The following is a 13,960-nucleotide window of genomic DNA, read 5'->3' as shown; positions in this document are numbered from 1 at the left end:
TTCGGCACTGCGTCGCTTTAACTGACAATTGCACGGTCATGCGACGTGGCTCTCAAACAAAATTGACGTCCTTTTTTTCTCACAAATAGAGCTTTCTTTTGGTGGTATTTGATCACCTATGCAGTTTTTATTTTAAAATAGAGCAACAATTTTGAAAATTGTTTGTTTTGAAAAAAAAAAACGCATTATTTTTTACTTTTTGTTATAATAAATATCCCCCAAAAATATATAAAAAAACATTTTTTTCCCTCAGTTTAGGCCGATACGTATTCTTCTACATATTTTTGGTCAAAAAAAAAATCGCAATAAGCGATTGATTGGTTTGCGCAAAAGTTATTACAAAATAGGGGATAGTTTTATGGCATTTTTATTAATACATTTTTTTTACTAGTAATGATCAGCGATTTTTATTGTGACTGCGACATTATGGCGAACACATGGGACATTTTTGACAAATTTTTGGGACCATTGTCATTTATACAGCAATCACTGCTATATAAATTACATGGAGCAGAGATCAGCGTCAGTAGTTGCTAGGCAGAACGGTGAGATGCTGTTTACAACGGCATCTCTCCGTTCAGCCGCCCCGTGAGACGATCACAGTGATCGAGTCCGTGGGACCTGCGACCAGACTCACGGGGGTCCTGACCAGCACGCGAGCGCGCCGCCGCCGGCGCGCTTGCGATGGCATGGTGGCATTAGAGATTGGACGTACCTGTACGCCAATATGGGATAGTTATACAAGTAAAGCCGCGCCTATGGAATAGGTCCTGATCAGCAGGAGTATGTATAGGTATTAATTTATACCTGTAACCTTGTGTTCTATATAGTTTTTTATTGGTTACAATTCTTCTATCTAATTTTTGTCTTATTAAAAGATTAAGTATAACCTTTTTTTATTTTATGAGGTTGCTGCCACCCTAATATGCGAAGGCTGCACTAAACAACCTGCATTAATGGAATGATTCTTGATTAAAGGTTATTGGCGCTACCTCCACCCAGTTTATTCCAATAACACTCTTTGCTTACTCAAACCTTTTATGTCTATCTATCACCTTAACATATCCCCAGGGACTATGTGCATTAAACCCGTATTCCGTATTTATCTCAACAACACCCCATATATCCAACACCTAAAACTCAAGGCAAAAACACCCCACTATATATCACCTAAGTGAAATAGTGCCACTATAGTTTCATTAATATTTAAGAATCTCCAATCAAAAAGATATACATACAAGAAATAAACGTAAAATAAAATAAAAATAAAAAGTGATTGAGCTAACTTCAAACAAAAAGCCAAAAAATACAGAAAAAAACACAGAAGAAAAGGGGGAGAAAAGAACCCCCAACAGTTTTAGTGTTTACCAGTGCCAAACCTCTTCCTAATTGAGGAAGAAAACTATCATATACACTCTTTGTGCTAGTTATTACATATTCAATACACCAGATCTCCTTATATAAATATAAAAGGAGGAAGCACAAGGTTTCCTCATAAAATAATATCCAAAAAAATTTTTTATACAGTAAACAAAAAATCAAAAAAGCCAAAATATGTGAAAAGTCTAATTATATCCAGTGGTCTATACACCAATCCACGAGCATGTGAGAGTGTGAAAGGGTCAAGTGAGCCCAATATATGTCAAAGATAAGCAGTATAACTATCAGTCCACATTGAGTCTTCTATAACCGTATCAATGCAATTACGCCTCTTCAGAATACAGGAAAGGTGACTTTCGTGAGATTGCCTGCGCTTTATTAGTGACTTTCGTGCTCGTTCCCCCTCAAGGATCCCCACTCACCAGATCCATTCACCCCCTAGGGGGTTAAACGCCTGTAATAAGAGCACCGTTGTTGAAAGAAAGAATGAAAATTGTGATGCTAGGAAACAAAGTAGGCAGCCAGAGAGGCTGCCAAACAAACAGTAACAGAAGCATAGGTGGGTCAATTAGATAAAACAGAAGCTAAAGTACCAGTTAAAAATAATAATAATGCAAAAGTGTAGGTGTACCTATAGTAACAAAAAGACCAAAAGGAGGAGGAATTCCGAGTTGTGTATTTTGGTGTGATGAGAGCCTCGAGTGTCAAGACCGTAATGATTACAGGCGTTTAACCCCCTAGGGGGTGAATGGATCTGGTGAGTGGGGATCCTTGAGGGGGAACGAGCACGAAAGTCACTAATAAAGCGCAGGCAATCTCACGAAAGTCACCTTTCCTGTATTCTGAAGAGGCGTAATTGCATTGATACGGTTATAGAAGACTCAATGTGGACTGATAGTTATACTGCTTATCTTTGACATATATTGGGCTCACTTGACCCTTTCACACTCTCACATGCTCGTGGATTGGTGTATAGACCACTGGATATAATTGGACTTTTCACATATTTTGGCTTTTTTGATTTTTTGTTTACTGTATAAAAAAATTTTTTTTGGATATTATTTTATGAGGAAACCTTGTGCTTCCTCCTTTTATATTTATATAAGGAGATCTGGTGTATTGAATATGTAATAACTAGCACAAAGAGTGTATATGATAGTTTTCTTCCTCAATTAGGAAGAGGTTTGGCACTGGTAAACACTAAAACTGTTGGGGGTTCTTTTCTCCCCCTTTTCTTCTGTGTTTTTTTCTGTATTTTTTGGCTTTTTGTTTGAAGTTAGCTCAATCACTTTTTATTTTTATTTTTATTTTATTTTACGTTTATTTCTTGTATGTATATCTTTTTGATTGGAGATTCTTAAATATTAATGAAACTATAGTGGCACTATTTCACTTAGGTGATATATAGTGGGGTGTTTTTGCCTTGAGTTTTAGGTGTTGGATATATGGGGTGTTGTTGAGATAAATACGGAATACGGGTTTAATGCACATAGTCCCTGGGGATATGTTAAGGTGATAGATAGACATAAAAGGTTTCTGTACGCCAATATGCCTGCCCGTGCCATTCTGCCGACATACATCGGCGTGCGCTGGTCGGGAACCGGTTAAAGTTCATGTGTGTGTAAAGGCAGACGTCCCAATACTTTTAGTAATATAGTGTGTGTGTGTGTATATATATATATATATATATATATACAGTGGCGTAACTAGAACCTTCAGGGCCCCGATGCAAGAAACCAAGAAGGGCCCCCCTGAACCGCCAGGGCCCTTCCCTCCGAGTCGTGGAACTCCAGGGCGTGGTCTAGGTATGACCTTTGTGAGCCCTGTAGTTCCACCACTGGGAGCAGTAGTTTTTTATTATTATTATTATTTTTTATTATTTTTAGGTGCCCCATTGGGGGACTGTCCCTAGGCAGGATGGGGTCCCCGTCTCCAGAAGAGATGAGGTCCTTTTCTCCAGGGAATATGAAGTTACTGCCCCCCGGTGAGAAGGGGTCCCTGTCCCCAGGGGAGGTGGGGGTTCCTGTCCCCACGTGAGAAGGGGTCCCTGTCCCCAGGGGGAGATGGAGGGGGTATGTAATGGTGTGTGGGGGATGAGGTCCTCTCACTCCCCATGACCAAGCTGCAGGCCGCTCACTCATCCATGTTGGCCTGGGCTCCATCCAGTGTGCTGGACGGGCAATCGGCATATCTCCCAGAAAGACCTTTCATCATCTGTGTATGACGGGGGAGGAGGGGGGCTGGCAGACAAGCCTGCAGTGTCCTTCGGGGAGCCGGCTCTCATAGGGCTGCACTGCATCTGTGTGCTTAAAGTTTGTTTACCCGGGAGAAGTATGCAGTGCATTTTGGCCCGGACTCGGGGGGGGGGGGGGGGGCGGGACTCTGGCTGGGGAGAACAGACATCGGACTGAGCGGCAATGCATGGAGCAGGAAAGGGGTACTCTGAGGAGCCGGCCGAGGACACAGGTCATGCGGGGAATGCACAACTAAAGAGCAGCCAGTGTGATAGTCAAGCATGGAGCTTTGCTAGTCACCCTCCACCTCCAGCCACCCATGTGCATGGTGCACTGGTACCCCTAGCTGCCTATGCTGCTGCCGGCCATATGTAGAGGGGGCTGCATGGGCCCCCTGCATCACAGGGCCCAGTTGCGGTCGCAACTGCTGCACCCCCTATAGTTACGCCCCTGTATATATATATATATATATATATATATATATATATATATATCATGTGTGTTTGAGCTTTGGGGTGCACATCCTAATGCAAAAGGCTGTGCATGCCCTTCCTTATTCCTTCTCTTTCATTAACATGTTATAAGCATTGCATTCATCATATGGACTTTTCCATGTCATTAACCAATTTTACCTTTTTCATTCCAGCAAATAAGTTCCCATTTTCCTTCTTTTCAAGCCGTGCCTCTTCCATCTTTGTCTTCCTTGTCCTGATCGTCGTCGTTATTGGACTTGGTCTCATAACAGCATGTAAGTCACCTGGTCATTTGTTTGCATACAACAAGCTTACAATGTTTACACACCACACAAATCAGAACCGGTATCTTGAAGACTTTATAAATGTACACACCCCCTAAGGAACTGCAAGTAGAATGAGATCCCTCACTCTGCACAGGCAATCCAGAGTCGGATAACAGTCTTTGTTTTTGTATTGGGGGATAATAACTTGGCTAGGGATGGAAGATTATTGGATTCCCACTTGACTTCAGAACAAACTTCAGGGACAACTCTTCTATATACAGGCTCTATATACAGCCCCTCTTCTTCATCCAGCACTCCCTCACTATTTATGAGGAAAGCTTTGCCCCCTGCTGGCCCAAAGTTGGGGATTGGCTGAGACATCATACATATGGATGGCAGCCCCTCCTTACTCCCACCCTCCAGCTCTGGAAGTTTCTACAAACTTCCAGACCAGGGTAAAGTGCCAGGGAGAGCTGCTAGATGAGTCATTCAACCCCTGAATCACCAAACCTTGACCCAGATTCACAGCCCAAAGCCTGGCCCTCAGCCAAACTAACATTTCCCACACTAACATCTACTTCTAGCCCACACTGGAGGGTGCTAAATAAATGTGTTACTTTAGGTAGTTAGAATGTACAAAGTTCTCTTATCCATGTCATCTAATCAGACAGTGGTGGCTGGTGCTCAAATTTTTATTTTATTTTGGAGGGGGGTTGAAAAAAAACACATCAACTGCACCCTGGCTGTGCCCATCAAACGCAGCCACTGTACCATCAAACACACCCACTGTGCCCATCAATCGCAGTCACTGTGCCCATCAATTGCAGCCATTGTGCCATCAAATGCAGCCACTGTGCCATCAAACAGCCACTGTGCCATTCAAACACAGCCACTGTGCCCATCAAACACTGTGCTATCAAATGCAGCCACTGTGCCCATCAATTGCAGCCACTGTGCCCATCAAACGCAGCCACTGTTCCCATCAAACACAGCCACTGTGCCCACCAAATGCTGCCACTATGACCATCAAATTCTGCTACTGTGCTTCATCAAATGCTGCCACTGTGTCCCATCAAATGCTGCCACTGTGCTTCATCAAATGCTGCCACTGTGCTTCATCAAATGCTGCCTCTGTGCCAATCAAATGCTGCCTCTGTTCCAATCAAATAGTGCCACTGTGCCCCATCAAATGCTGCCACTGTGCCCATCAAATGCTGCCCATGTGCCCATAAAATTCTGCCACTGTGACCCACCAAATGCTGTCACTGTGGCAATCAAATAGTGCCACTGTGCCCCATCAAATAGTGCCACTGTGCCCCATCAAATGCTGCCACTGTAATCCCCCTGCCCACTTGCCATCTGCCCGGCACTTACCCTGTCTCAGTGGCGAGTCAGGCATGGGGGTGACAGCGGCGAGCGGTGGGGCCTTGCAACGGATCAGACAGCGGCTCCTGTGTCCTCCATGCATCTTCTCCCCTCTTCCTGATAGGCATACAATCGCAGCACCTGTCCTTTCAGTCAATCAGGTGATGGGTAACAAACCCACACACCAGATTCACAGCCCAAAGCCTAGCCCCCAGCCCAACTAACATTTTCCCACACTAACATCTACTTCTAGCCCACACTGGAGGGCAGGGCTGTCTTTAATTTGGATTGGGCCCTGGGCAAACATTTTTTTGGGCCCCCCCTCCATTCTGAGGCATACAAAAAATAGCAGGTAGACTCAAAATCTGTTTACTGCAGCAGATCATGCAGTGATTGCAATTGTTTGCCAGAAGTTACAGCCTATCCTTACTGCTCGCTGGCTGGTTGCTAGAGGTTACAACACATAATTTCTGCTTGTCGATTGGTTGCTAGAGGTTAATGCACATCATTACCACTTACTGATTGGCTACTAGAGATTAAAGCAGATCACTACTGTTTGCTGATTGGTTGCTACAGGTTAATGCACATCATTACCTCTCACTGAGCAGTGGAGCAATCCTAAATAATTGAGCAAGTAAAGGGGCACATTAATACACATACTACAGGAGAGTGTCAGAGAGTGCAGACATATTACAGGAGAGGTTCAGAGACTGCAGACATACTGCAGGAGACAATCAGAGACTGGGGACATACTACAAGAGACAATCAGAGACTGCGGACATACTGCAGGAGATTACCAAAGACTGGGGACATACTGCAGGAGACAATCAGAGACTGGCGACATACTGCAGGAGACAATCAGAGACTGTGGAAATACTACAGGAGACAATAAGAGACTGTAGAAATACTACAGGAGACAATAAGAGACTGTGGACATACTGCAGGAGACAATCAAAGACTGCGGACATACTGCAGGAGACAATCAGAGACTGGTGACATACTGCAGGAGACAATCAGAGACTGGTGACATACTGCAGGAGACAATCAGAGACTGGCGACATACTGCAGGAGACAATCAAAGACTGCGGACATACTGCAGGAGACAATCACAGACTGTGGACATACTGCAGGAGACAATCAAAGACTGCGGACATACGTCAGGAGACAATCAGAGACTGCGGACATACTGCAGGAGACAATCAGAGACTGCGGATATACTGCAGGAGACAATCAGAGACTGCGGACATACTGCAGGAGACAATCAGAGACTGCGGACATACTGCTGGAGACAATCAGAGACTGTGTACATGCTCCAGGAGATGGTCAGAGAATTTTCAGCAACGCACAGCTTGACAGTTGAATAACACAGCTCAGGGTTTAAGCAGTCAGGCATTTTATGGGTGCAAGGACATACCTGGGCAGCCAAACTCACTACATACATTTAGAGGGATTCCATTCTCTGCTCTCACTACAACAGCCGGGGGCTCCACTGATGCTTTGTAGGGGGGGCGTTACCCGTGAATTGGGGCCCCATGAAGGTTTTTCAGAGTGCACAGAGGACAAGAGGACCGGAGGCTGTATTCCTGCGCTAGCCAGCTGCGAGGGGGCGGGGCCGGGAGCTCCACTGACGCTCTGACCCCGCCCCCGTGCAGCCTGTATGCTGGGAACAGAGTGGCTGTAGTGAGAGCCAGTGCTCAGAGTGGAGCGGAGCTCCCGGCCCCGCCCCCTCTCAACTGGCTAGCACGGGAATACAGCCTCCCGGGTCCCCTGTGCACTCTGCAAAACCTTCATCGGGGCCACAATTCGCGGGTAGCGGACAGTGCGGGCCCCCCTACAAACATTGGGCCCAGGGCAGGTGCCCCGTTTGCCCTGCACTAAAGACGGCCCTGCTGGAGGGTGCTAAATAAATGTGTTACTTTAGGTAGTTAGAATGTACAAAGTTCTCTTACCCATGTCATCTAATCAGACGGTGGCAGCTGGTGCTCAATTTTTTTTTGGGGGGGGGTGGAGCAAATAAATTCTGAAAAAACACATCAACTGTAGCCTCACTGTGCCCATCAATCACAGCCACTGTACCATCAAACGCAGCCACTGTGCCCATCAAACACAGCCACTGTGCCCATCAAACGCAGCCACTGTGCCCATCAAACGCAGTCACTGTGTCCATCAATTGCAGCCACTGTGCCATCAAACGCATCCACTGTACCCATCAAACGCAGCCACTGTGCCATCTAACAGCCACTGTGCCCATCAAACACAGCCACTGTGCCCATCAAACGCTGTGCTATCAAATGCAGCCACTGTGCCCATCAATAGCAGCCCCTGTGCCATCAAACGCAGCCACTGTGCCATCAAACGCAGCCACTGTGGCCATCAATTGCAGCCACTGTGCCCATCAAATGCAGCCACTGTGCCCAACAAACACAGCCACTGTGCCCACCAAATGCTGCCACTGTGCTTCATCAAATGCTGCCACTGTGCCCCATCAAATGCTACCTCTGTGCCAATCAAACTGTGCCCCATCAAATGCTGCCACTGTGCCCATCAAATGCTGCCACTGTGCTCATCAAATGCTGCCCATCAAATGCTGCCACTGTGACCCATCAAATGCTGCCACTGTGCCCATCAAATGCTGCCACTGTGCTCATCAAATGCTGCCCATCAAATGCTGCCACTGTGACCCATCAAATGCTGCCACTGTGCCAATCAAATAGTGCCACTGTGCCCCATCAAATAGTGCCATTGTGTCCCATCAAATGCTGCCACTGTGCCCCATCAAATGCTGCCACTGTAATCCCCCTGCCCACTTGCCATCTGCCCAGCACTTACCCTGTCTTAGTGGCGGGTCAGGCATGTGGGTGACGGCGGCGAGCGGTGGGACCTTGCAGTGGATCAGACAGCGGCTCCTCCCAAAGCCTGGCCCTCCACCCAACTAATATTTTCCCACACTAACATCTACTTCTAGCCCACACTGGAGGGTGCTAAATAAATGTGTTACCTTAGATAGTTAGAATGTACAAAGTTCTCTTACCCATGTCATCTAATCAGACAGTGGCGGCTGGTGCTCAATTTTTGTTTTGGGGGGGGGGGGGGGGTGGTACAAATAAATTTTGAAAAAACACATCAACTGTAGCCTCACTGTGCCCATTAATTGCAGCTACTGTACCATCAAACACAGCCACTGTGCCCATCAAATGCAGTCACTGTGCCCATCAAATGCAATCACTGTGCCCATTAATTGCAGCCACTGTGCCCATCAAACGCAGCCACTGTGCCATCAAACGCAGCCACTGTGCCATCAAACGCAGTCACTGTGCCATCAAACGCATCCACTGTACCCATCAAATGCAGCCACTGTGCCATCAAACAGCCACTGTGCCCATCAAACACAGCCACTGTGCCCATCAAACGCTGTGCTATCAAATGCAGCCACTGTGCCCATCAATAGCAGCCACTCTGCCCACCAAATGCTGTCACTGTGCTTCATCAAATGCTGCCACTGTGCTTCATCAAATGCTGTCACTGTGCCCCATCAAATGCTGCCTCTGTGCCAATTAAATAGTACCACTGTGCCCCATCAAATGCTGCCACTGTGCCCATCAAATGCTGCCCATGTGCCCATTAAATGCTGCCACTGTGCCAATCAAATAGTGCCACTGTGTCCCAACAAATGCTGCCACTGTGCCCCATCAAATGCTGCCACTGTAATCCCCCTGCCTGCTTGCCATCTGCCCGGCACCTGTCTCAGTGGTGGGTCAGGCATGTGGGTGACAGCGACGAGCAGTGGGACCTGGCAGCGGATCAGATAGAGGCTCCTGTGTCCTCCATGCGTCTCCTCCCCTCTTTCTGATAGACATCCAATCGCAGCACCTGTCCTTTCAGCCAATCAGGTGATGGGTAACAGACCCGCGCACCTAATTGGCGTGGAGGCGGTTCAGTGTTAGGAAAGCGAATATTCATTTGCTGTTCTAACATACCTGGCTTCACCTTTTATGAAGCCTATTAGAGCCTATGGCCCCTTCCGAAAAGGGTCCGGACGCCTGAATAGGGGGTGGCAGCAGCGGCCATGGATAGATTCATGCAATGTCCATAGAGGGGGGTGGCTGGAGAGATGGGGCCGTGCCCGTGCGCCCTTAATGGACGCACTGCCACTGTAATCAGATATTGGCCGAGTTACACCAAAAGTTACGATTATAATATAGTCCCCCCGCCCTCAGCAGCCTTTTCTGCCCTTATAATTGCCTGTCTAATATATCACTCAGGAAGACACAGAGCCACTTGTCAAAATCTTCTGAGTCAGGCCCATGCTTGTACTGTGCATTTTGTATATGGAGAGTTCTTAAACCACCAGAGCACAACTCTTTAAATGATTAAATTGAGAGTGCACGGCACAAGGGTAGTTCTCGCTAGAAATATTTTGACAAGTTGCTCTGTGACTTTGTAGGCTGGATCCCAAGTAGGCGAGTATAAACCTGGTCATACACTAGTAGAATCTCATTAAAAATGTTTAATTTGAAACTAGTTGTGAGCATACAAGGCTATAGACCCTTTACAATACAGTTATAACTATGTAGGTACCATAACTGCTTTTGTTTCCAAAATTATCTTTCTCACCTTTTTTTTACAAAGTTAAAAGTCAATGTGACCATGCATCTCTTTCTTCTTCCTGATCATTGGGGCAAGTTACAGGACACTATGCAGACACATACCCCAGAGTTCATAAGGACTGGCGCAGACAGATTTTGTGAAAGTGTCTGTCATAAGTTCTAAAAGTGGTGCATCTACCCATCTAGAATTGATTTCTCCCTAAGCTTGGCCATGTTGCACTTTTCTCTTCTACCACTGGGAGGCTGGGGTACTTGGTGGTATTGGATATGAAAAGGTCAACCCAAGGTCAGGTTATGGGTATCTGGGTGTCCCAGCCAATGGGCAGGAGTTTTCTTTAATCCCTTGGCCTGCTGGGAGAGCCTATATATTTAGGTGAGATCAGGTGATCTGTGTTCTGTGCCACCCGGACTGCCATCTGGGTGGACGTGTGTCGTCTGCCCCGGGCTCATCGGCCAGAGATTGGGCCTATCCTGGGGGCATCTGGCTGCCAGGCTATATGAGTGCCTATCCAGAAGTAAGAGGGCAGCTGCAATCTGTGCTTGGGCAGAAGGTATGTTCAAGGGAGGGGAGTGTGTGCCAGAGGCAAGCTGTGATTGGTCAGGGTGTGTGGTGGCTGAACAGACTACCCAGTACAGGCATGCTGCGCATCTGAACAGTGACTTGTACCTCTGAATGGCCAGACAAAGGAAGAGAACTTCCTATAGTAACACAGAGCAGCATATGTACTTTGTGTGGTCAGTTTAGAACAAGGAAGAATAGTGACTGGCAGGATCAATCAGGTACTTCAAATGGAAGAAGTACATGAAAATGATAGACTATGGGGCTGATTTACAAAAACTGGAGAGTACAACATCTGGTGCAGCTCTGTATAGAAACCAATCAGCTTTTCTTCTTTTTCAAAACTTAAAGTGTTCTTAACTCAAAAAAAAAAGAGCTCCTGTTCCCTTATAGCAGATTAAACAGCACAGTGCTTGTGCTGTCAAACCAGTCCCCCTCTAAGCTGTACAAAACCTGGCTTATCCTGCCAGTTTCTATGTCCCCTCTGTGTACTGACTACGGTTTATCATGGCTGCTGAGCCCCTGATACTGTGGTCAGTTTACATGCCTTCATCAACTGGAGCTCTTCTCCGTCCTCCTCTGTCTCCCTCACCATGTCAAGCATCTGGTAGTGAGCCCTTGTAGATCGCCAACTCTGGGTTTCCAATTGCACGGAGTCTAAGCCCCAGCCTGTGTCAGGGAAATGGCTGTAGGAGACCTGGCAATAGTGCCAGTACTGGTAATGGATGCTTCTGGCACATTGCCATGCGCACTAGTGCAAGAAGTGAGAACGGTCGTACGCAGGTCCGCAACAGTGCTAACATGTGAATGTGCATTCGCAACGGCGCTATTTGGCGAACGCACAATGTGACAGATGTGGCCACTTACTGGCCTATAAAAGACTGCTGCTGAGCCCATCCCATTGCTGGATTGTCGTCAGCGTCCTGTGTTTCTGAGCCTCTGTGCATATTCTACTTGGATTTCCTGTTGTGACCTGGCTTGCTCCTGACCTGTCTGATCTGCTCTGCTGGTTTCACCCCCTGGCTTGCTTTACCGATTTTTCTGATATCTCCAGTGTCTGATCTCAGCTTGCATCACGGACTTTGCTACTGCTACCTGTTCCTGGCCTACCTTCCTGTATTTGACCTTGGCTTGACCCTGTTTCTGCTACCTGTCTGTTCATCTTGTCGGATCTACAGTGTTTGACCCCTGGCCTGGCTTCCACTACCGTCTCCTGCACACACCATTGCCAAGTGTTACTGAGGATTCCTAGAGACTTTGGCGCAGCTGTGTATCCTGCATTATCCAATTTACTTCAGGTGACCACCAGCTCTACTCTCCTGTACCCATCTGGCAACCTGTGCTTCTTTGGGCACTACACCTTCTGTACCATCTTCAGGGGTGTACTGCACTTAGCCACAAGGGGAGCCCTCTCGGGACTTTGGCCTCCGACCAGGTATGTGACAGTACAATCCAACCATATCCGAGGCTGACAGAGGTGATTTCCCACCCGAAGCCCAGTGCCAACAAGTCACCACTCTCAGGCCGCGTACACACGCGCGGACTGTTCGCCCAACTTTGTCCGCTGAACAGTGTTTGGGCGGACAGTCCGCTCGTGTGTGGGCTTTCAGCGGACAGTTTCAGCGGACAGTTGGACGGACAAGGTTTTTCGGAAATTCCGTAAAACTGTCCGCTGAAACCTTGTTTCAGCGAACAGTCCGCTCGTGTGTAGGCTTGTTCGTCAAACAAAGTTGCGCGCATGCTCAGAAAGGATTTTCACGCCGAAAGCTATAATGCAGTGTATAGGACGTTGTATTTTTCGTCCTGTCGTACGTGCCGTTCACGTCATCGCGCACGGTTTCAGCAAACTGTTCGTCCATCGTGTGTGGCCATGTCCGTCCATGCTAAGTTTGAGCGGACTGTTTGCCGAAACTGTTGGACGGACAAAGTTGGGCGAACAGTCCGCGCGTGTGTACGCGGCCTTACACAAACTGCGCAGAGACCCCAGGAAGGCTACTTCCAGTTGGAAGGTCGGCTGCATCATTTGACAGGTGCCTCAGCCCCTGCGGATTCCAGTTCACCTTCCACAGCACTGAATCAGCTTCCTTGCCTCAAGAACGTACCAACCCAACCCATACGGAGATGGTTCCTCCTCCTGAGCCACGGGTACCTACACCTGAACGGTTCTTCAGTGACTAGAAGAAGTTCAGGGCCTTCAGAAATGCTTGCTTGTTGTTCTTGGCCCTTCAGCCTAAAACTTTTTTCTTTGAGTCTGTGAAAGTAGGGTTTATCATTTCCTTACTAACCGAAGAACCCAAAGCCTGGACTCATAACCTACTAGAACAAAAGAACTCTGCTCTGAATACTGTGGACACTTTCTTTGAGGCTATGGCACAATTGTATGATGATCCCCAGTGTACGGCCTCTGCTGAATCTGCTTTACATGCTTTAAAGCACGGAAAACACCCAGTGGAAGATTGCACCGTTGAATTCTTCAGATAGTCAGGCACCTGCGTCAGAACGTGCTCAAACCTCCCGGCCTACCTAGATGCTACCCAAGATTCCACCTGCTGTTGCACCTGCACCTACATCTGCTTACCCTGCAACCTCTGAAGGGGAACCAATGCAAGTTGGCCTGGTCCATTCTTCCCTTACTCCTGACGAGAAGCAATGCCGCTGGCAGGCCATTTTCTTCCTCTACTGCGGAGGGGCTGGACATTTGCTACGCAACTTCCCTGTGAGACCTAGTAAGTTCTACCCGCGAAGTTCCATGCATTTCCAGGTCTCTGGATCTTTCCTTTTTTACCTTGTTCTCCCTCGTTCTCCCTGTCTCCCTTCAGGTGGGGGAAGGGGAGGTCTGGCTACAGGCAATCATTGATTCTGGGGCATGTAGCTGCTTTATGGACCTATCCCTGTCTAAGAGACTCTGTGTGCCCCTCCATGAAAAGAAACAAAGACTTGAAGTACATTTGGCCGATGGTTCCCTGCCCAGTTCTGGACTTGCCACCCAGGAAACCATACCCATCCTCACTATCACAGATACCGGCCATCAAGAATTCATCTGCTTTGATGTCTTATGCTCACCCATGTTCCTCAT

At 47.4% G+C, this 13,960-nt stretch overlaps 1 protein-coding gene across 1 annotated transcript in view; it reads left to right on the top strand.

Annotated features, from left to right (window-relative positions):
• TMPRSS13 (transmembrane serine protease 13) overlaps positions 1 to 13,960 on the top strand; it is a 164,496-nt gene that overhangs the window by 73,818 nt on the left and 76,718 nt on the right. Inside the window, exon 3 of the mRNA XM_077456863.1 lies at positions 4,261 to 4,362. Within this exon, the coding sequence (XP_077312989.1) occupies positions 4,261 to 4,362 (102 nt within the window). The remainder of the gene's footprint in view (positions 1 to 4,260; positions 4,363 to 13,960) is intronic.

This window comes from Lithobates pipiens, unplaced genomic scaffold, assembly GCF_037356315.1.
Source record: "Lithobates pipiens isolate NorthernLeopardFrog02 unplaced genomic scaffold, aLitPip1_a1.2 Scaffold_27, whole genome shotgun sequence".
In the NCBI taxonomy this organism is placed as follows: domain Eukaryota; kingdom Metazoa; phylum Chordata; class Amphibia; order Anura; family Ranidae; genus Lithobates; species Lithobates pipiens.
The sequence above is the reverse complement of the archived record's forward strand: the minus strand, read 5'-3'. Positions and strand labels throughout refer to the sequence as shown.